General features: G+C 46.7%; 1 protein-coding gene across 3 annotated transcripts in view; it reads right to left on the bottom strand.

The window, feature by feature from the left end:
* Window positions 1–2415: 2415 nt before the first annotated feature.
* The window catches only part of TMEM132C (transmembrane protein 132C), a 194258-nt gene continuing 172332 nt past the window's right edge, over window positions 2416–24341 (bottom strand). For all 3 annotated transcript variants that reach the window (XM_032127729.1, XM_032127730.1, XM_032127731.1), the window contains 4 exons: window positions 14831–15036; window positions 14131–14404; window positions 13271–13462; window positions 2416–5474 (listed from right to left, as the gene is read on the bottom strand). In XM_032127729.1, the coding sequence (XP_031983620.1) occupies window positions 4275–5474; window positions 13271–13462; window positions 14131–14404; window positions 14831–15036 (1872 nt within the window). In that variant the 3' untranslated portion in view covers window positions 2416–4274. The remainder of the gene's footprint in view (window positions 5475–13270; window positions 13463–14130; window positions 14405–14830; window positions 15037–24341) is intronic.

The following is a 24341-nucleotide window of genomic DNA, read 5'->3' as shown; positions in this document are numbered from 1 at the left end:
GGCAGCTCAGGCGTGCCCCAGTGTCTGCTGCACCCACCACCCTCAATGGCCACAGAGCAAAGCAGCTTCCCAAAAACCTTCAGATCCAGGCTTGAGGGGAAAACAAAAGGGAAAGAAGTTACCAGCTATCTCTGAACACACCACTGCACCTCCAGAAACCTGCAGGATGGCCTGAGTGCACAGAGCAGCCCCTGCACAGCCCAGGGGACTGACAGATGATTAGCACAGGGTGTCTGCAATTAGCACAGGGTGTCTCTGCAACTTGACACAGCTCAGCTGAACATCAGACAGCTCCAAGATGCTCGAGGCTGGCTTTGACACTGTTGCTTCACACAAAGAGCTTTAATTCTGAACATAAGCATAAAAAGAATGGGTCTGAGTTTGTCCAAAATAAGTAATCAAGAGGGAGAGTTACTGGGTAATTTGCATCATTATCTCTGTCTGCTGCTGCATCTCTGCTGACAGCTCGTTTTTGAGCACTGAAATCTGGCCTGGGAGCCTTTCAAAACAGAGCAGTCCTCTTGCTGCCATGGCTGCTTGGTCTGGGACTTTGGCAAGGGAACAAGAAACAGGTGTGGAAGCACTAGGGGTCAGCATCCTGTTCCCACCCCAGCAAGCTGAGAGCAGCACCATGAATTCACTGCCTCCCTGCTCTCCAAAAGCGAGAGCCTTTTCCAGGTCACCTCTCAAATGTAATCAATGTCAAAGGATTTCTAGAGCTGAGGGCAAGTGAGCATGCTGGGGAAGGATATATGGACTGCCCAGCAGCCCAGCCCTACGAGCAGGATGCAGCTCTGCTGCAGGATGTTCCGTGGGGCTGCTGCACTGGCAGGGGCTCCCACGGACGCACCTCATCCCCTCAGCAGGGGCCCTCACCTTGCCAAAGGTAGGGCAGCACAAACAGAGCTTCTCCTGCTGATTCCCAGACTCAGGACACTTAAACCACACAACTTCCCCTCCCCTCCCCTCCCAATGGAACTCAGTAATAAAAGAAACCCAAAAGCAGAACTCACTTTTTGCCCCGAGGTCCCTTCTGTCCCAGCACCAGCAGAGCTTCACTGACCTTCACCTGCTCTCCTCTGCCACAGCTGCCTCCCATCACAGCTTCCACCAATCCCGACCTTCACCTGCCCTCCCCACCTGTCCGGGCTCCTATTACCGACTGTTCCAGGTGATTTCACTAATTACCCCTCCAGCAGACAGCCCCAGCTCCGCGCCAGGCCTGGGGAAGGGGAGTGTGTTCATCCAGCACTGTCTCCTGAGGACACAGGGCCACTTCAGCCTGCTCACATTTTTATCCTCTACAACTGGAAGTCACTGAGCTTCTCAGATGAAAGGCTCTCCTCTAAGTGCAAATTATTATTAATGAATTTCTCTCTTGGCTCCTTGACAGGAAAATGTACCTTGCAGCGTGTTATCTTTGCAGCCATGCCCCCCTGGCACCGGCAGATTCCCTCTCCTGGCAAGTGAGGTGTGGTGACAGCAGGGAAGCTCCAGCAGCTCTCAGTGCCCCATCCCAGTGCCTCTGTAACTGCAGCGGAGCAAAGCCTCAGAAATGTAAATCCTGGCATTTGACCCAATGTGAATTTCTCAAATAAGTGATATTTCACAGCCCAGTGGTTTCCTCCCTGCTGAGACAATCGTTTATGGTGGCTCACTCAGAACAGGGCTGTGACAGAATTTTTGGTCAGTGCCGACAAATTGAAAAACCTCAGTATTTGCCTCTGAAGCCCCGTGTTCTGTAGCTTCAGAAAAATTAAATGCGAAGGCAGGGCTCAGGTTTTTTCCCTATTTTGTTACCTTTTCAAATCCAGCCCGTCCTCCTCTGCCAAGACCATGTGATTTGGTCACCTTGCTCCTGTCCAGCCACCAGCACTGGGTTCCTGGAGGTGCCACCCCTTGTAGGTGTGGCACAGGAACACCCTCCTTAAAAATGCTCTTGGACCTGGTACATTCTGCGCTACCACAGCCTATTCTTTTTGCTCAAGTATTGTGTTTCTCGCTCCCCTGCTGCTGCCTGTTGCAGCTCCACACTGTAAATGCCTTTTTCACCTTAGGGACGCCTGTGTTTTCCCAGGAAGAGCCACACAGTTAATTACTGATGCCTGGGCTGCAGGGAGCTGCCCACACCAAGAGCAGAGCCCCGGAGCTGCTCGTGCTGGTGGAGGCATGGGATGAACAAGATGGATTGTGCCCCTGCCCTGAACTGTGCCTGCTGTTCCTGCCATCCATCATCATCATCACCACGTGCCTGGGAAGGGGAACTGCTTCACCCAGGAAGGGTCAGAGCAGGGAAAAACTTTCATACATCTCTATTCTCTCTCCAGAAAGTGGCTTAAATCATGTTCCAGGGCAGTGGATGCAGCACTTGAGCACAAGAATGACAGAGGAGCCCCCTCCCCTGAGGAAAGGGAATTTGTCAAGCCGTGTAAAGCATTTTAATTACAATTCGTATAACATGTATAAATAAATATTACATTCTTTCAGTCTACAATGCATACTAGGCATACCTTGTTAAAACGTCCATCTATGTTACTGGGTGGCAGGATTGACTCTGTCCAAGTAAAAAAAACCGAACTACGGAGTTTAGTAATTAAAAAACCCAAAACAACGAAATAATGGCAAGGACAGGACGATGCAGGTGCTTCTGGCTAACAGTCAGGACATAACACTGCTTTCCAAAGGCCGGATGTGCCACCTCCTTTTAGTTACCAGAGGTTTGGGAGGACAGTGGTTTCCTCACGGAACAGATCTTGATCTGTGTCCTCCACAAACGTGAACTGGCACTGAGCCAACACAGTTCTGCCACTCCACAAATTAAATCTCTTATTTTGTATTTGCTTCCCATTTATTACGGGGTTGGTGTTTGTTTATTCAAAACATCAGCTTTACAATCTAGTCTAAAATTTTCAGTCTGAGCTGGTCCAATGGCCAAACAAAAAAAAAAAAAAAGAAATTTATAAAATAGCTCCAGTATTTCTTGATTTTGCTCCAGCAATATTTCCCTCCCTCCCAACAGTGTGTCCAGAGGCCAGCTCTCCCAGTACAAGGAAATAAAAGTTTGGGGGCAATCAGTGTCTTTCTGTCCATTCTTCTTCTTGCTTTCAGAGCTTGATGAGAGCTGGTGAATATTAGAATAAACAGAAAATTCCAGCACAAAATTATGAATTCATGAACTTGGTGAAAAACCCCTAAACAAACCAAACTCCAGGCTGTACATATTTGGCCTGTGATGGTGTCAGTTCCAGGTACATTTAAGATGCACCAGTGGGGCACTCCCATTGCTTGGTACTTCTAAAAGCTAACAAAAAACAGCACCTTCTTCCCTTGGTGAAACGCAGGAACTTTGGTTGTGGAAATTTAAAACGAGCAACTAAACAAACAATCCAAACCTGAAAGGAAAATGAAGATTCTTCCAACCAGAACGTATTTCTAGCTAGGGTGAAATGGAGGCTCAGGCTTTCGGAAGAGACATGGAAATTATTAGTCAATACTTATCCCCTGAATTCTTTAAATGACAGGAGACTGTTTACAGCTAACTGAGAAACAGAACGTTCTTGGCCCACTGTGAACTTACTGAATTTTAAATTTTCCTGTTTTCAAGATATTTAAAAGAAAAATACAAGAGGGAAAATGATTCTGTTTCAATTTACAAGACAAATGGAAAAGCAAAAATGAAAATACCAGGTAATTTCTTCCTCCTTCGCATGTAATGCCAAAGACACATCTTCAAATGAAGGAATAAAAAGAAATGGCTTAAATACCAATATAAAAAGTCTTCTTGTGGGTCATATGTCCATAACTGTGATGTGTTATTGGAACCAGAACAAGTTATTGTTTGCCTCTTGCTCATTGTTTTCATGCTCTTATATTCTCTCATTTCTTTTTACAGATATTTTTGGTACTGTGAAATATTACCATCATTATTATTTGTATGACCCATAAAATCAATTTTCACAACCTCATCTTGCCCAGTTCATCACATTGGTCATACCATTTCCTTGTTCCTTTCTGCTATTTATATTCCACTTCCTAAATCCACGAGTAGCAGAATAACCACTGGAAAAAACCCCAAAACCAATAAAACCAACGAAACAAAGTGAAAAAACAAAAACAAACCACGGACAGTTTGGCAAATTTCTTTCCCTGATTATAAAAACTGCCTCATCATTTCTCCTGGCGATTCCTTCCCCTCCCCCTCGTCCGTCCCAATATATACTGTAGAACTGAAGGCATCAAGGTGTGGTTAAACCCCAAAAAAACCCAGCAAGGAGCTACACTTTGTCTTTGAACTTCCCCATGTAGTTTCGTATCTCTTTGGAGTCCCCCAGGTCCATGTCCTGGCACACCCACTTAATGTCATCGTCATTGCTGCTGAGGATGGAGTTGACGGTGGGGCAGCCGTCGTCGGGCGGGATGGTGGTGAACGTGGTGAACTTCACCCGCTTCCGCTTGGACGTGGGCGAGTGCAAAGGCTCCGCCTTCTGCTCCTTGCCCGGCCTCCCCCCCGGGTCCGCGGCCCTGTGCACCTGGCTCTGAGTGTTCCTCTGGGCGCTGCCATTGAGCAGCTGGTTGCTCTCCTCGCTCCCCGAGCCCCGGTCGATGATGGTCGTGTGCTCGTCCTGCTGAGGTGACGCGTCTGCTGTGTTCTCCAGCAGTTCCGCCTCGTTTCCCAGCCACACCCAGTCGTGGGAGTGGGTCATGGTGGTCTGTCCTTCCACCAGGACCTGCTTGTGGCGGTACTTGAGTGCAAACGTCGCACAGTTGATGAGGAACACCAGGATCGCCAGGCAGAAGACCCCCAGCAGAGCATACATCCCGATCTCCAGGTCACTGAGGCCCCGGGGTGTCTGCACCAGGTCGCTGTCCTCCATGCCAGCCCCGCCTTTGGGCAGGTCCACTTGGGCGGGGAAGTTGGTGAAGTCAATGGGGATGTTCTGCAGCTGGCTGTCGTCCGAGAGTTTGCCGCCGTCCAGCCGGTTGTTTCTGATGACTTTATTTTTGAGGATGGATTTTGCCGTGGTGCTGACCTTCCTGAGGGGCCCCTCCTCCCTCTCTGCTGAGGAGCCGCCGTAGTAGCGCCCGTCCTGCCCGTAGCGCTCCTGGTCCGAGGCCTTGTGGCGCCGGTCGCTCGCGTGGTTCTCGATCTCGTCCGCGTCGTAATCGCCGCCCGCATCCGCGTCCGCGTCGTTCTGCCCAAACTTGACCTTGATATTGCCGCTCCCCACGGCCAGCACGCTTTTCCTCTTGGACTTCTGGCAGGCTTCAGAGATCATCATGTCCACCTTGATCAGCGCTCCCTGGCCCTCGCCTTCTGCCGCCACAACAGGCCATTTCAGGGCAGGGCTCTGGTGGATGGACACAACAGCTTCGTCCAGTGACACGGCGGAGAGGGAGAAGTCCTTGGGGTCATAAATGTCCAGCGGAGTAACAGAGCTGTCACTGAACTGGACCCAGGTGCTTACCACAGCTTCCTGAAAGGAGAGGGACATGTTTAAAGACAGGGCCTTAAATAAATCAGCTCAACCCCCTGCAGCTCATCAGGCTCCCAGCTCTGACTGGCAGCTGGAGGAAATGGGAGACACCGGCTCTGCACTGCATTTAAAGCAAACCAAGCCTCGACTGACGGGGCGCACAACTGGGCACATTTGTCACTAAAGGGTCCACTGCTATCCTCCCTGAGAATGTTTTGCAGAAGGACATGTAAAATAATTGATACGAGATGTTCTTCTCACCAAAGTACCCATTAGCAGGCTATAATTTTACAAGCTTTGTAAGGAAAGTCGTTCCCGTCATACAAAAGCTGGAAGAGGCAAATCAGAAAAGTTACTAGAGGCACTCGACAGAACACTTATTTTCCTCGTGTTCTACATGCACAGGTGTCATGGGGCACTGTCAAATTAAGGCATGAATATCTTAGCAGGAGTAAGGAGCTACCACAGCATCTTGGAAATGGCTGGAGCAGAAGATTCATCTGAAAGAAAAAGACTCACAGAACAATTGCTGTTTTGTTGGAGAAAGGTCTAAGTAAAACACACATTATCCTTGAGACAACTAAAAAGTCCACCAAATTTTTGTGTCAAGCAGAGGAGGATGGGGATTCTGGCATGATCTCTACAATAAAAATACAAATGGCCTGGATTTAATTGGTCTGTCTTTGTTCTCTGCAGGTAGCACTGTTAGAAGTCATCATCAGAAGCAAACACAAAGCCAGAGGTCAGCTCTTTGCCATGTGAAATCCCTTCCAGATGATACAGATATTTACTTCTCCACGTCTCAATAGCTTTCTTTGCGGGACATTTCTTTAATTTTTCATTTGTTCTATGCCTTGCCCATTCAGGCAGCAGACGGCCAGGCAGATTGCCAGAGTGCAACTTCCCACAAAAGTGAAGTTCTTTGCTTCCCAGACTTCAACCACAAATGGCTCTAATAACTTTACACTTGGGTACATCAGAACAACCGGGCTGAAAAACCAGCACTGGGGAAAAACACTGCCACCCTGTTAATGTCCAGTCATAATACAAATTTACAACTTAATATGGTTTTCAATTGGCTGCAATTTGTTATGCTATGGTCATAAACAAAGAGAATTGCTACCCTTCTAGTTGAATTTAAAGCTTTTTCAATGAAAACAGCAAGGGGCATTTAGCTGTGCAGAAGGTTGGGTCATACTGAATATTTGATTTCCAAAGCACTACCAGCAAGTACTTGAGGGACTGAAAGAAGAAAAATAAGTTGTGGCACAACAGGAAAGAAGGCAAAGTTCTTGGTGATTCAAATTTACTTCAAAGAGCTGAAATGGAGCCAGGGTAACTCAGAAGCTGGGAAGAGTGAACTGCATAAGGAAATTAAAACATCTGATCTTTCACTGGAGAAACAACCCTGAAATGGCTGAACAGACAGAAACATAAAGCTGCAGGGCACAGCTCGAATTTCTATCACAGAAATCTATAGTAGAGCAACGCCGGTCACAGGAAAGCAAAGGGGAATTTTTAATGGATATGTGCAGAGAGGAGAAGATTCATCTCCTCAGGCAATTCAACACCCTGTTGCTTTCCTTCTCCCTAAACAAGAGGTCAGCCTCGTGTACCACTGGGGAAGATATACTGACTTTCCATCAGCCTACGCAGGGGAAAACACCAGCATCATTTCCAGCACATCATCACTGCCTGCCCGCGGTGCTGCCTTTTGGAGAGCAGCCTGAGAAGGGAAGGGCAGAATTTTGGACAGGTAGGGCTGGAAATGATGACACCTGTGCCTCCTTCCCAGCTGGGAACATCCACAGCTCCGCATCTCTACAAGACTCACGTCACTAAATCCTTTGTGCATTTGGACTAAGTTGCCAGCAACTTCAACTTTTATTCTTTACGCCATTGCTCTACTATTCTGCATTCCTGGTTTTATGAAGCAGCGACAGAGAAAAACGAGATGGCAGTCAGCTGAAATTTGCAGGCACACATGTGATTTACCGTAGGTAACAGAGGTGTGCACTGGCTTAGCCATTATTTTCTACCAGCACTGACGATTTTTATTTCCAAGAGAACCTTTTTTCAGAGGAAGAACCAATTCTTTTCACAGCACAACATTGCTGTGGACAACATTAATTAAAAGGGAAAGAAAACAAATGAGAGAAACAGGGAGAATTTAAAATCCTGCCAAAACATATTGTATCAGCCCAAATATTCCATTTGAGATCATCTCCTCTCATTCACATCGTTAGAGGAAAGCCAAAGGCAGGGGAAGGAAGTGAATTTCCCAAATGATTATAAATTCTGGAAAGCTAAAAAGAAAAAAAGGGAGGAAAAGGAAATGATTTAGTGCCACGTCCTTCAAGGAGCTGTTTCTGCAAATCTGGTGTACCACATCAATAAATCCCCTCCACATCTCTGACAAGGTCCTCCAGTTACTCTCAGGAGATGAAGATGGATTGGAGCCTTCTCACCTGCGAAGTTGCTGCCCCTCGTCTCATGCCCTCAATGCTGAGGTGACAAATGCTTGTGCTCTTAAATTATCAAGCATAAACAAAGACTTTGAGGGATTATCTTGCTTTCCAGTCTTTCTTTCCCCCACTTTTCCTCTCTTTTCTCTTCACACACACACACACAGAGGTGCTCAGCTGCTCTCTCAGAACGAATGACCTGCACGGACACATCGGTGCCACTGTTCCCCACAGAGCAGGAGGATCTGCAACGCTGATCATGATGTGAAATGAGTCCAAGAATGTTCACTGGATCATGTTCATGACAGCAAAACCCAGTACAGAGGTGTAGAAACTGCTTCCCACAACCACTGTTGATTATCATCAGGCTTTCCTTAAGCACATAGAAAACTTCATCAAGACATATTTTGTCTGAATTTTCCCTTGTGCCTTTGCTGTTCTGTTCCTCCATTACAGGTGTAATTTCAGCTCTTGATCTGTGGCAGTTCCACCACCTTTTCTGGCCCTCAATTACATTGTGGCTTACCAGTCCAAAGGTACCATTTGATAAATCTTCTTGGATAAACTGGTTGCATTTTAGAGAATTCTACTGCTTAGAAACAAAGATCGGGATATTTGATTTTCTTCCATGCTCAGAATAAAGAGGCCTTTTAATGGTCTTCATTCACTATAGCACAAATAAAAGTATTTGTGGATAAGCCCTCAGTTGCTGGGGTCAGCTGCAAGAATCCTGGAGTGAGGCAGGACATGAGAGGAAAGAAATGGTTGGCTCTGCAGAAAACAAATACATCCCTCCCTCAAATAAAGGCAAAGGAATACTGTTCTCAGCAGCTTCTATTAGACCAGCACTGATTGTTCTGTCTGGGGACTTGAATGCTGGAATGGATTTCCCCAGCAATTTTATCACATGAAATATCAAAGTATTACATGTGCATTTATTTTTTAAGCCTGTGGCTGGTGTAGTAAGAATTGGGCTTGATCGTTATGATGTGGAAATGAAAGGCAGCCAAGACTCAGATCTTAATTCAAACCATGCATTCCCCCACTGTGTATTTCTTTCTCTCCTTTCTGTCCAATCCGCTAATGTGACATTCCTTTCCAGTGGGAATTTGCTTGTAGTTGCAAGGGAAGAATTCAGATTCTAATCTAACAATGCATCCCTTCTTCCTTTCCCATGCTGCTTAATTCCTTTGTCATTCCCGTGAGCCATTACATTGCTCTGTCAGTTCAAAGAAGATATAAATACAATTTAAGTGTAACTTCCACTGCCAGGGTGGGGTAACGAATCCACACCATAAAAATACTCCTGGTACCTGTTATTTAACCGTGAGATGTCAGTGAATTCTCAGAACTGGTTTGCATGAAGGCCACAAGCTAAACCAGACCATCCAAAAGGCAGGGACATGGGAATGACCCCGGCTTGTTGTCCTGACCAAGGGTGCTGGGCACCCTCCCCTCCCAGCAGAGTGAGAGCAGCCATCCCCAGCCTCAGGGCTGGATCTTGTCACTGATGTCAACAGGCCCTACACCTGGAAACACAAGAACTTGGCTTTTAGAAAGCACCAACACTGCTCTTTTTCCCTGAGAAAACGTCTGCAGTTTATACATTAATGCACAGAGCTGTTTATTAAAGGCCTTTTTTCTTCTTTCTTCACTGACCCATTCCAGTTCATCAGACCCCTTTAGACCCTACAGTGACCAAAAACCTGGGTATGACTCTGAGCTTCCCTGCAGAGCCAGCTGAGCTTTGAGAGTCTTTGAAGCTCACTTAGATCAGAAGACACTTAAACACTGTAGGTTTTCTTTTGTTTACATTTTGGAGAAGCCTTTAAGATGACAGTGTTGATTTAACAACCGTCAGCAAGCCAAATGGAACAGCTTTCCTACCTGAGCAGATGGCCACTAAAAATAGATTACTCACAGCTACAGTTTCCAAATTTTGAGAAGTTACTTCATCTTTGGTATTTAGAAGTTGGTCAACCTGCATCTATTTTTAGGCACCTAAATCACTGATCCACTTTTCAGTGCCAATGAGCTCCCTATTGATTAAAAAATAAGATGGGCTCAGCATCCCTCAAGGTCACCCTGCCACAGCAGGTAATTAGTTGCCCAGCTATAGACAGAGGTATCTAACTTAAGGCATCCAAAAAAAGGCTTATCTTCTTTAGAGTGCTTTGTATTTATGGAGAAACTGCCAACTTTTCAGGTGTTTTGGCTGCTTTGTGCTGCGTATGCAGACAAGATGTGCTCATTATCAGCCAGTCATTATGGCCACTGAAAGAAAGCCACAGCACAAACTCCGAATTTGTTCCTGTGCTACTGAAAGATCTGCACCAGCACAACCTGTGCAGTGCTTTGTGCCTTGCACTGCACCCACAGAGGCACTGCTGGCTGTGCTGGGGACAGTGCTGGGCCTGCACAGCCCCAGTTCCCCAAGCACATTTGTTCATCTGGGCTGCAGCTTGGCTGCTGGAGGTGCTAAAGGGGAGCCAGGGAAAATAGCTGACCAAGAACACGACTCTTTTTTTCTGTGTGACCATGCTGACACATACCCAATTGTTCCTGAGGGAAACAAAACCTTCAGCTGTCTTAATTTTGTTTTTCAGTTGCGTCAGTAAGGTTTGCATGAGTTATTTGGGCCTTTTTATAACTTGCTTGAGAGGAAAAGACACTTAAATAATGAAGTTCTCACAATGTTCAAGTATATGCTTACTCCTGGCCTGTCTCCTTGGAAAAAACCCTCTTTCAAAAGGGCTTGATTTTCAGAAAACACTCAGCACTTGCCTTCAAAATTCCAGCTCAGTCAGGATCTCAGCTGATGCACTCCAAATCATGAGTCACTTCTTGCAAAATTTAGCCACAAACATTCCCACATTTGCATTAATTTTTCTAAGGGAAAGTGACTTAAATGTTATATCCTTCATTCAAACTGCAAATGAAAGGAAGAGATGTCTGTGACTCTATAGGTCACTCCTACGCTGTTTCCTTCCATTTATTTCCCAGTGTGAAATCTATTCCTGTCTTGTTTTCGGTGATGGAGATGCAAAGTCCCTGAAGTCTTTTCAACAGTCTACAGGCTGAGGGAGACTTAGGCTGGAGGAAAAACAAGTGTCTTACAACAGGGTAGAAAGTGAAATGAGCTCAGCCTCTGGACAGGGAAAGCGTCCCAGAAAGCAGGGGCTGTGCTCAGAGTGAGCAGGCACGGTCTGGAGCCAGACACTCACAGGCTTCAGCAGGAACTGGCCCTCACAGAAGCCCCGAGGGAGGAGTGATGCTCCCAGCAAAGCCTTCCATAGGGAAGCAGGCTGGGCATTCCTCTTTTTCGGGGAGAAGAGGAGGTGTTGGAAGACAGGCAGAGGCAATGGGCAGGCTCCAGAGGGGAGCTGGGAGGAGAGGCAGAGCCTGGAGGGGGAACCCACCAGAATGAGCTGCTCTCTGCTTGTAGGGAATTGGGACAGGAGGCACCAAGCACAGGAGCAGTGAGAAAAACCCACAGATCTGGGACTACTCCTGACAACCTTGGGCATTGCAGAGCCTGCTGGAGAAGGTTTTCCACTGCCTTCTAATGCGAGTCTGGGTCCTGGGGGTTTTTTTCCCAGATGGAGTCTGGAGAAGAAATAAGGAAGATTTTCAACTTCTATAACTAAGAAAAAGGTGCTTGATTGTCTCTTGCCTCCTGTTTTACAGTGGGTATCTTCAGTGAGCACAGATGCCACGGTGTGACCCGCAGGCCCAGGACAAGGCCAGCAGGCCAGCAGCCCTTCACACTGCCCAGCAGCCCCAGGGCAGAAAACACTGCTCAGAACCAGGGCCTGACATCCCCACTCACCTCTGCTTCAGAAAAGTGCCACTCCCAGGCACCTGAAATTGTCCTGCAGAGGAACAGCAGCTTAAACCAAATATTTCACTGAAATCATTTCAGAACATGGAGGCTGGGAAAAATCATTTCAACCCAAATCACGTTTACACATTTTTACTCTTTTGTATTCCTTCCTAACTTGCCAGCTGCAGTGACATATAGTGACATGTCACATCATATTGCCACGCCATAAACAACAGGAGGTGTCACGATGGGCACTACTGGAATGCCCTGGCAGAATAGGCCACAACCCAATGCTGATAAATATCTCTGCATACTCAGGACAGGCCATCTATAAATCTGAGAAGCTGACAGTGGGACTGGGCAGCCTTTCCAGAGCCACAAGCTCTTTTATCTGCAATCAAAGCCATGATTCTTCCAGTGCTGCTGCAGAACAAGATTGGGTTAGAAATGCTTCAGTTTTTGTTTTCACAGTCTTTGAAGACAGCATGCCAGATGTGGTTTCTAAGCCCTGAAGAAGGGTATAAATGGGTTAATTACATAAGATTCTTATGTTTACAGGATGCAACAAATGGAACAGATGGGCACCACGTCCTTCTAGTTCAGACATTTTCCTGTCACTAAGTTATAAAACAAACGAAATTATTTTTATGTTCCAGAAAATTAGGTAGCAATAATCATGAAAATGGGCCATAAAACTTGACTTGAGATCTCTCCCTATCTATGTGAGATGAAAAATAGTTTCTGCAGGAGGAGTAGCTGTGGACAGACTTAATTGCATGGTCCCCAGTCCCAATCTTCAAATCTACCGACGGAGCGAGCGTGTTCCAGTGCTCCTGACCCTTGGGTTTACTCTGGGCCAGAGTGACTGCTGGACTTCATCTGGTGCTGTTCTCCAATCTTCTTTTCCACAGAGGTTGTGACCTGAGACAAGCTGCTTGAAAGACCCCCTTTAGAGAGATGGGAATTTGCTGGCTTAAGATCAGCACATGAACTGGATGAGGAAACCCCCCCAAAATCCATATGAAAAATAAAAGGAGAGACGAGCCTGGCAGTGTGTCATGGCTCCAGGAGGGAGAAGAAATGCATCTGGCCATCTTCTGCCTCTATTTTACAGCTCTTCAAGATATTAAGCTGTGACACACAGAGCTCTGTGCTCTCCAGCATGAAAAACAAGGGCGTGCTCATACAGCAAACCAGGATCACTGTCCAAAGACTGCCCATGCAGTGAAAACAACACGGGTTCATTAGCTAAAGAAAGGGTATTAAAAATGTAAATAGCATCAACTTGAGCGTAGTGAGAACTTTTACTGCAGATGAAGTCCATACTTGAAGGGAAGAAATGACAAGGCAACTCCAGAGTACCTGCAAGGAAAAGCAATGAACATGGACATGGACTACACCTGAAGTCTAAATTCTGAACTCGTTGTGAATTATCATCTGTACTTCACACTGGTGAAATTCTGCCCCATCCCAGAAGGCAAACCCAGTAAATCCAGAGTGCACAGTACCTGCTTAGGAGTGTGAAGCAGCTCTTGGGCAACAGCTGTAGCCACAATGGCCCTGCTGGTGGCTGCACTCGGCTGCAGGAAGAGCGAGAGCCCAGACACCAGCTGCACCCCCAGGTCTGTTATGGTCACTTTGTCATCCAGCACAGTCACTGTCTTCTCTGCCAGGATGGAGTCAGACAGAGGAGACAAAACCTTTGGAGAAACACAACACAATCAACTTAGGAAAAGGCTGATCAATTATTATAACCTTTCTTAAGGTCATCGTCCCTTCTTGCCTCCAAAGCTTTGCACACAGAAATGCAGAGCACACAGAAAAGGGAGTCTGATCTCGTCAGCAGGGTCAGAAAACCTGAGTGGAGGGGTTATGGCTGAGAACCATCCAAGACTGGGAGCTGTCCTGTCCCAGCTGTGTTATCTGCATCGTGTCACCATGAGAGCGGATTTAAAATTTTCTTCTCCTGTTACTCTGTGTTCCCGTATGGATGAGCTCGTTAAACTTCCCAACTACTCCAAAGGGAGGCTAGCAGCCTAGGATTTGTCCTTCACTTCTCGGCTTGGAAATTCTTGTTCCTCTTGGCTTTTTTCTGTTTCTGATGGAACATCAAGACAGCAGAACATCCTTCCCTTCACTGAAACTAAGGGCCATGCTGCTCTCTTTAGGGAACTACGGATAGCCAGTTCATGCACATGCTGTCTCCTCCACCTTTCTCATACCCACAGCCTAGATTAGCTCTATTAACCCTTTCCACACTGGCTTTAGTAAGGATTCCCATCTCTAACCCCACACCGAGGTTCTCTGTGGGAATGGCAGCGTGTGGCAGTCACAGAACCATCCCAGAACCCCTGCCCAGAGTAGGTACCTGCATCGTGGTCATTCCCACTTCCCGTCCGATCAGGATCCTGCCTTCCTGCAGCTTGGCAACGTGAGGATCCTCCAGCTTCATGAAGTCCCTGACCATGTCTGTGATGTCGAACTGCCAGTCGGAGCCCAGCAGGTAGCTCAGCTGCCCCCAGGGGCCGGAGTCCTCAGCCACGAACTGCGTGAGCACCCTGACCATGGCGTGCTGGTACTGCAGGGTGCAGCCCCTGCCCCTGCGCTCATCCTCATCCTCGTCGTCGCTGTCCCTGGTGGGCCTTTTGGCAGCAGAGAACGAAGCATAAAGAAATGTTTTCAAGAACATCAGTGAAAATTAACATTGGAGTGCTAATGGAGAGTGCCCCCTTAATGGAGAGAGCCCTCCCTTCTGGTTTTTTGGACCATGGATGACCCATGGCTGGAGGAGCACACAACTGGACTGTGCCTCTTTTCCATCTGTGCTGCCATCTCCAAACAGCAACTCTGCCACTGGACCTTACCAGAGTTCCACACTGTACTCTGTTGCCCAAGACAGACACATGCACAGGAGCAAAAATCCCACGACTTCTAAAAGCTTTATTTTATCTGCAGATGCCCAGTGCAAATCTGGAGATTCCAGTACTGCTGCTCCTCAGGGGAAGACGCTGCATTTTGGGAGCACTCATCTTACAAATCACCCAAGAAATGTAGCAACTCAAACCCACCTTTTGTTGGAAACAACAGGGACTCGCCAGCCTTTGATCTGGCTCAGTTCAGTGTCGGAAATGTCGATCTGAAGGGGCAGGCGAGGCACCCACACCGTGATCTGCAGGGGAGCACTCAGGTACTGGTACGTGAAGTTCACAAGAGCATTCACCTTGCCTTTCATCTCCTTGCCGTTGACAAAAACATAGTCACACCTGTCAGAAACCTGAGAGGGGCAAGAGACAGGGGAAGGAGAAAAGGTGATCACTGTGACAAAACAAGCTCCAAGTGTAATCCTGGCGGCTCAACCCCAAAACAAACAGAAAAGGCTCCCTTCTCTTTCTGCATGTTAATGATGGCCTTGTACAACGGGAGCAGATGAACACAAAATCCTTCCCTGGCTCAGGAGGCACAATTATGCTGGAGATGCCTAAAGACTGGATACTATTTATGAAGCCTACGGCTGATTTTCCGTCTGCGATGCAGCAAGCTACAAACCAACGGCAGTGCTGGGGAATTCGTAATGAGCAAAGCTCCTTCCCAGCTTGGTCAAGAGGAACCCAGCAAACCCAAACTGGTCTCCACAGGGGCAAGCAGCTAGTCAAAGCTCTACCCTGAGGATGACCTTCATCAGCGGGCGATGCTGCTTTCAACACTGGCCCTGCAGTAGATTTCACCCACTGAAGAGTAGCAGAAGTCTACTCATTTCCCCTGCAATAAACATTATCTGTTTATAAATGTTTACATTTTGATTAAAGCTGTAAAGTATTTCTAAACGCTACAGTAGATTTATCATTAATATGTAAATGCTGTCCTGAAATATAAGCAAGCATTATCATAGTCGTGTAAGAGTTATATCAGTAATCACTTCTTTAATCAGTGTTGTAATTTACAGACCATTGAGTTTTCTCATTTATTATGTTACTGAGTACTAGTGATAAAATCACTCCTGGATATATAAATCATTAAGAGAGATGCAGATAGTATGAAGTGACTCCATGTGATAAAGTCATTGTCATTTCTATTCCTAAAGGTGTCATAAATGTCTGGGGAAATCCTGTGGCACATTAATCATACATTAAGTGGTGAGCAATGGGAGCTGTTACATTACTAAATGAGCTGGTATGTCTGCAGAAATTAACAGCAAACCCAGCAGATCCCAACTCCTGCTCTTGCTCCCATCCTGTCAGAATTCTATTTCATCACCCCTAACGAGCACAGGTAATGGTGGAAATGCATCTCCCCACCTGAACATAGATTTGTATTATCATCTGCTCCCTTTTATCCATTCCCAACACCATTTTATTCAAATGAAGATTATCAACTGGCAGTGCTGATGTCCCCAGACTAATCCAACAGATGGATGTCCTCTGTGACCACAGATGCAGGAGCTGAACTGCTCCCAGTTGGACACACACATCCCGTTTGGATCCTCTCTCGGGTTCAGGCACTGCTCATATTCTGGTAAAATATTTGATGATGAAATTGCAAAAAGAAACTTCAGAGAATGTAATACAAACATGTCTCTGCCTCATTCCCTCAGAGGGTTATGCTCTGACAGCTCTGGTCACTGAAGCACTACCACGTGCTGCAATACCTGACCCATCCCTCTCTTCAGGCTTCTCCCTCAGACCATCTGAGGCCGGTTTAAAAGCCTGAAGGGGGCAGAAATGTCTTCATTTTAGCACTATGAACGGCATGGCCTAATTTTCTATCTATTAACTTGAATGGCAATACAGGAACAGGTTTAGCTCACACCAGGCTGTTTCAGAATGACTGACTGATTAAATCTGAAAGTACCGTGCAGCAGAGGTCATGAGGAACCCAATAATATGTATAATATCCTATAAAATAGCAGGCAGTTATTCAGAACACACCCCTGGATGGGTTGCTTTTTCTTTCTATGGTGTCTCTGCATCAGCTTCACCCTGGGAGAGGAATCATCCTGAAAATGTTTCTCATTAAACAACTCCAAGTGCAGGCAAGCAAGGGCTGCATGTCAGGAGGCCCAGCCCTGAGCTCCTGACCAGGGAGGTGTTTCTGCCCAGAGCAGTGAGCAGTCCCTGGGATGTCCCAGGGACACTCAGCCCCTGTATCTGAGCTGCTGATGTCCACCCTATGTCTGGAATATGTGACAAAGCAGCTTCAGATAAAGCTCTTGGCTCTTCAGCCTTATCTTCCTTTGAGCAGAAGTGTTTGGGAGGCTTGTCAGCAAAATCTAATTGAACTCTGCTTGGAGCAGCAGCCATTGCTGTCCTGAAGCTGGCTCCATCCCACCCATTTCTATGGAGTTCAACCCAAAGACAAAGTGAATGTTCTGGTTTAGTTGTGCAAGTTGCTTATTTATGCACCATGCAAACCACTTGCACGTGCTGATAAAAGATTTCTGACAACACACTCAGCTTCAGACTGGTCAGGTCTGCTCTAGATGTATGATTTTATACTGCCTAAAGCTCTCTGTTGTCAGTAACTGAACAAATCTAACTGTTGGGGAAAGAAGAAGAATAACAATAGTAGCAAAACTGCAATTCCAAAATGGTTCTGGGCTGAGATCCAATCTCCATCTGTATCTGGAAAGCTGCTATAAGCCTTTGTGGGTATGCCACAAACAAATGGCTAAACAAGTCCATCCAGCATCCTAAGGAGGTGGCTGAGCAGCCACCACAAAGCCTTTCAAACTGCTCTGGGTTGATATTTATTGCTGGACATGCATCAGCAACAGTGGCAGGTCTTTAGGAGCGGCATTGCGAAAAACATTATTCTCTTCCCCAAGAACAAGCACTGCTAATGTCCCTACACATGCTTTTCCTCTGCTCCTGTACTTCTGATAAGGAGGCAGCACACACAGAGGAAAGGAGCACAGCTCATGCTCTATTGTGTTCCTGTAATTCTGTATGCATTTTAACTCTTTTCAGGTACCCCTTCTGGAAGCATCATCCATTACTTCTGACAGAGAAGGGCAACACTTCCCAACTAGTGCTACACAGGAGAAAGCAGCTCTGCATCTAATCACCAGGTGGGTGTGCTCTCTGTGGGTTAATGATAATTCACCTCTCATGAAATGTTCAGGTAAAGCCATTCCCTATCTACAGCTTCTGTAAGCAACACACCTCAGCTAAGCTCAGCCACAGCAGGAGAAAATGAGAGCAAGTGGGTTTGCTTTCCTTGCCCATCCCTCACACAGCGTCACTTAAAAAATAAATATACAGGGTTTCTCAGCCTTAGAGAACAAATCCAGATCTGCTACAGTTTACAACACCAGCAAGCTCCAGGCAAGGTCTGATTTTCTGAGCAGACACCTCTCACCAAAAAAAGGGTACAGGTTGTGTGGTGCCACAAGAGAGCCCCAGCCCAGACTAACCCAGGTGGAAGTAACACCCCAGACAACTTGGTACAGGAGTTACTCAGTGCAGGCTTGGCAAAACTGCTTTGATCTGTTCTCCTGTGGGGTAAAACAAGCTGGAAACACAGGGCTGGTAGGGATGACCAAAGGCAATGTCACATGGAATCATGGAGGAAGGATAGAAGGCAGATTAAAGAAAATGGGTCACATTAGAACTCAAAATCTCTTTTTTAATTAAAAAGATGTATTTGTTTAAGGGTTTTTGATAGATAAAAGTGCTTTTCTGTTTTCCTCCAGGCTTCTGCCAGGTCAGGGAACAGTGCATGGACAATCTCTCAGCTGTGGGTCCTGCCCACTCCAGGTCAAGGAGTTTCTAACAGAAGCTGGAGACTCTGTGAGCAGTGATGTGTCTCTCATCTCCTGTAGTATTTATGCTTTTACTATGAAAACATCTTCCCTCTGAAAGTGCTTTTCATCTCTGGCATCAGAAGAAGTGAGCAATGATGAAGGGAAAGCCTGCTTAGCCACCACCTTTAAGTGATTGGGTTTTTTCTTTTCTGCTTAGCAGATCAGCAAGAAGTTTTGCATTTTAAAGAGCTCTCTGATGCTATTTCAGCAGTTTCTTTCATTATTAAGCTGCATTCAGCTACTTCTCCCTTTTTTCTATTTTCCTAACTTCTTTCTCCAGATTAAAACTAAAATAAAGAAGCAGACAGCAAAAGACAGGGCTAAGCACAGTTCCCCAGAGGCTTCCTCTCTGTCTTTTTCCTGGCATTACATTTTTGTGCCCCCTTGTAACAAAGGCCACTGCCTTTCCAGATGACTTGGACAGATTCTTTCTGCAACAAATCATATTTTATTGAGCTGACAGAGAAAACTGCAGCCTGGAAATCAAGAGAGAGTCACTCCTGAGCCGCTACCTGTGGCACTCTGGGGACTGAACCTCCCTCTCCACCTGGCCCTCAACAGATGGGCTGCAGTGGATTTTAAGGATATTCCTGGTACTGATGCCACTCAAATGCAGAATCTCTGGGTCTTCCTTCACTTCCTCCTTCCAGATTAAGGTTTTGTCCCACCATGACCCCTGTACTGCAGAACTGCAAGAAGGGAGCACGAGCTGTTCGGGGTCACCAGAAAGGATGAGCCAAGGACACCTCGGACACCACAGCCAGAAAGGGGCTGTTGGCACCTCTGCAGAATATTGGGTTTGCTGGGTTCAATTCCACTACAGGTTCCTGAGAAATCTTCCTTCAATTACTGGGGGAGGCAGGTAGTTTAAAAAAGACAAATTTCACGTCAAATACAAGCTAAGGCTGCCTTTCAAAAGATGGTGAACTCAGAGCACTGTCTGTTCTGGTTTGTGTCTGTTGTACACAGGGGTGGAAAGAATGACAACTGTAAGGCCTAAAAATAAATGAATGGTTGCCTCTGTGAGTCTACTGTAGTCCGAGCTTGTTTATACTCCCGTGGTTTGCACCTCTGGAGATACCAGCCCAGTCTCTGAAGGGCAGTTCAGAAGGACAAAGAGAGAAGGTTTTAATGCAGCAATCCTGTCAGGTTTATGGAGACTGAAAAACCATGAGGCATCAGTCTGTTTTGTAGGTAGCAGTCTGTGTGGCCTTAGGAATGAGGAGACATGGTAACAGTGGGTGTCCTGCTTGCATTCATCAGGTTCAGAACCTCGTGTTTTTGTGTGTAAACCCATTTACCCAGTTCTGCTGTACTCATGTAAATGTTGCTAAAATATTCAAAGGTTATATAAATGTTTAAATATTTATGACAGCACTTCTGTGAGCAGAGAGCTTTTTCCAGTGTCTCTTAAAGGAATCTCAATTTCAGTGGAAAAAAAAATTACAGGATAATCAGTAAAGAATAGTGGTGTTCAGCACTTTTCATACATGAGACTCTTCGTGTTTAGCTCAGTGTCATCACTCTGACACGCCAGGAAGGCACTTGGAGCTCATGGAGGTCAAGCTTTGGGAGCAGCCGTTCATTCCATTACGGAACACCGAGCACCAGGATGACCTACTCACCACAGACTAACATGTAATTTATAGGAAATATTAGACTGCGATAATCATTCCACAAGCTTTTTGGATAATTCTTTAGAATTCTGTAATATTCATGTCCTTGCTATAGAATCTCTCCTAAGATTTCTTTTTAACAACATCCTCTGTAGAAAGGGAATTATCCTCTATTAAATTCTACAGGTTTTGAAAGAGAAACTCCATGTATCTCTCTAGCTTTGATTCCAATTAAACGCTATGGTCTTATACACAAAGCAAATCCTCTGCTGCATGAACATTAGGCTTCATAAGAAGGATTTCAATGCCTGGCTGCATAATCCCGAATAATCAGTAACCTAGTGGAAAATGGAAGCTGTCTCAAGGCCCATAGTACTCATTTTTTCAAATTAAACTGTTTAAGTCTGATAGAAGTTAAAGCTTCAGACCTGAGCTCTTCAATGCTATTTACAGCTCTGTGACACTGCTAGGGCAGCCTTTAGAATGGAAACCTCCATTCCAGGAGCTGCTAATTGCTGCAGTGACCTGACTTGCCAGAGCCACCCCTGGCTCCCCTGATGCTGCTGAAACTCAGTGGCCCAGCAAGTGCAGCCAGGAGCTGCCTCCCAGCACAAAGGTAAACACAGCTCTGCAGACTGGGAAAAATGGCAAAACTGTCATCTTCCTACAGGAAAGGCTTGATTTCATCCCATTTCGTCCAAGAATAACCCCGAGAGTTCTTTTTGCCTATGACCCACCAAAGGAATGAATCTGTTTCTTGAAATAGTTGAGGAACAACGATTCCCATTCTGGGCCCAGGGAGCAGGGCAGAATTAACTTTATTAACTGACTCAAGCCTCGTGCTGCCTCCCTCAGAATGAATACCTGCAGCTCTCAGTGGGTAACAGGGCGTGTGTGCCAGTGGTGCTTCATGCTGCCAAACAGCTGCCACATCACACACGTGGGCTCCGTCCCTGTGGCCAGTCCTCAGGCAAGGTTCCCAGCAATCCACATGAACAACACAGGGATGGAGCCCTGAGCACTGAAGAGCAGAACTCTGTAAAATCAGGGACATGGTTTGGATGCAATTTGGGCTCTCTCTGCTGAGCAGGGTCTGCATTTTCAGTATCAGCAGCCAGATTAGCAAAACTAAGCGGAAACCCCCCAAAGCTAGAGAGCTTTTCTTAGGCAAAGGCTGTACATTACCTAATCTCATTACAAAGATTTCAGCAGCAGCTTTGCAGAGCAGCAGCAGTACATTTAGCTCACTGAATATCATTCACTAGGACAGAACTGAGAGAGTACAAGGGGCACAAAATGCCAGCTGAGACTGGAGGGTATCTATTTGCTCCCAAATGACCAGCTTTTGAAGCTGAACTGTAGCTGTGGTGAACCACGGGAGCTCTCTGCAGCTCACATTATCACAGAACCCAAAATCTGTCTTGTTTTGTGCACTCTCCAGTCAAGCAATTTCTGGAAATGGGGACGAACAGAAAGCTTGGCTCCTGTCACTGGGGATATGCCAGCCTATATATGCAGCATGGCCCCACATATTTTGCCTGGCAAAGCAGGATCCCAGGGTGAAATGACTTTTAATTCCATCTACACAATCTGGGCAGTAGTTGTGCATTTGAGAACATCACAGGGCTCGTCATTTCCTAACTCTAACTCAGTGTGTATCACACAATACACAGATTCACAATGTGTAAATTACAACCAGGGGCAGAGAAGCAAAGTAGAAGCAAACCATCCTCCCCTCTGACTGCATTACTCAGACAGGCCTGGAGGAAACTGCTCCTCTTCCCATCACATCTGCAGCTGGAACAAGACTGGTGGTGTCTCTCCCATTTACTTTCCCAGTCTTGATCTTGCAGCTTTGGAGGTGATTTTGAAGCACTTTCTGTGGAACCTGAGGTACTGTTACTGCTACTCTGACTTTTCACTGGCTGTACTGGTTCTCCAGACCAACACCCCCAGTGCAGGCAGGGAGCTGGGTGAAGGCACGAGAGAACAGGGAGGCAAGCCTGAGAGGATATGGTTTAAAGGTTTCTTCAGCTGCCCTTGGAATTTTTGCCTACTATGTGATGGCAAGGTATTTACAGCTTTTATTGCTGAATGTATCTCAGTCCATGCCAATTTTGAGCCTCAATTTCCACAGGGGCTGGCTGCTGGGGGAGTGGTGGTGACCATTAGTGACAGAGCATCTCCTGTGAAAGCTCCACCTATTGCTGTCCTACTTGCTCTGTTGGCATCTGGCAGAAGCGTGCGGTAAAGCCTCATTTTTATAAAGCTCCTCTGAAGTTTTGCTGCTCTGCTGATGTGTATTGATCCCAGTAAATCACAGGACTATTGAAAGTATGGAGGAGGGCAAGGAGGTGGACTTTCTATTTGCTATTCTGTTCAGAATATAACAGAACAGATTTGCCAGAAGAAAATCCTTCAAAGTCACAGGGGCTTCAGAGCAGCAAAACAATGGCATTTCCACGCTGTGACTTTCTTCCCTGTTTTTAAAGCTGTTCAGTTTCACACCAAGGACTCTGTTCACACAGCATCAGAAGGGGAAAGAGGAGCCACCAGAGAAACAGGCTGCTGGCTTTGGGCTCACAGAGAGACGCAGCTGCTGCTTTTGAGGGCTTTCAGGCTATTTTGGGGTGTGGTCAGCGGGAACTGCATTTGCAGCTGCCGAACATAAACCACAAACCCTCATGGGCAGGAGGCTGGTGGTGGCCCTTGGGGTACGGGCACCACGCAGGGATGTGACAGAGACCCCACAGCTGCTCTGTGTCCCTGCAGCCCCGGGCAGAGCCCTTGCTCAGGGCCCCAGCAGCGTGGCTGGGCTGTGGCACACGGGCTGAGCTTGCACATCCTCACCTGGAGCCAACCAAGCCTGACCATGAGCACACAGGTACTTTATGAGGAATGGCCCCACTTTCACATTCCTTCCAGAAAGTCACCCAAGTGCTTCATTTCCTAAATGAGAGCACTGCTCCAGGTGTGGCTGTGTGGGGTGAAGTACCTGCAAGAGGCATCGCCCCTCCCTGAGCAGGAGCTGCTGGTTTGGATGGACCCTGAGCCCTGCAGGACTGACAGAAAACCACAGAGGAGAGCACTGAGTTGAAGTGACTGCACAGAATATGGCCTGTCTGTCATTAGACCACACTGGATTCCTGGGAACCCCACCTGGTGTGACTTTCCATTTCTCCCTTTGTTTTGCAGGGTTGAGTTAGCAACGAGACCTGTTTTCATGAGAAGTTTATCCACCTACTCGATATTCAGCAGGCTCAGCTCTACAGCACTTGCACCCACCTAACAAACTCCAGACAGAGTTTTATTTGACCTAAGTAAAAAATAAGCAATAAATTAATTGCATTATATGCACTGTAGGAGCTTTTCAATGGAAGCCAGTGTTCTTCCTCGATCCCAGCAGCTGACAGGAACCACCAGTTCTTTCCAGCCAGCCCCTCGTTTTTATTTTCCCCTATAACCTGCACTAAAAACATAATGGGAAGCCCTAAATCCTCTGAGGCTTGAAGTCTTTGCAATAAAGTCCCATGTGAAGAATATGAGTGTCTGCTGAGGTGCAGAACTGCAGTGCCAGGCTGGGCACTCCGTGGGCAGCAGGGGCTCAGAGGGATGAGGGGAAGCACAACGTGTCCATGACATGCCAGAGTTTCTAATAGAACAAAATCTCCTGGAACTTCCCCTTGGAATCCCCACCTGCATCCCACACCACTGCCTCCAGGTGCTGCTGGTAGGGCAGCTCAGGGAACAAACCCTTGGATCCCATGGGAAGCTCTGTTCTGAGCAGATTTAGCTTTCCTCTGACAGCCACTCATGAGAACCCTCATTTTTATACTTTGGCAATATCTGTTCTAAAGTTTCACTGAACCAAACCCAATTATCTCCAAGCCATGCTGGGGACACGAAGCACTGATTCTCTGTGAGATCAGCTCTGTAATGCTCGTGATGGAACACTTTAATTTCAATAATAAAGGACCAAATCCTGAACTAGCCCCATGGAGAGCAACACAGCAGATATTTATTTAGACCCTTCCTTAATGATCTTGAGGATCCCCACACTCATCAGCACTGCACTGCTCCAGGACTGCCCCTGCCCTCAGAGGACAAGGGATCCCCTTCCCCCAGCACACAACCACTGGTTCCAGTCAGAGCATCTTTCTACTT

Source organism: Corvus moneduloides, chromosome 18 (assembly GCF_009650955.1).
Source record: "Corvus moneduloides isolate bCorMon1 chromosome 18, bCorMon1.pri, whole genome shotgun sequence".
NCBI lineage: Eukaryota > Metazoa > Chordata > Aves > Passeriformes > Corvidae > Corvus > Corvus moneduloides.
The sequence above is the reverse complement of the archived record's forward strand: the minus strand, read 5'-3'. Positions and strand labels throughout refer to the sequence as shown.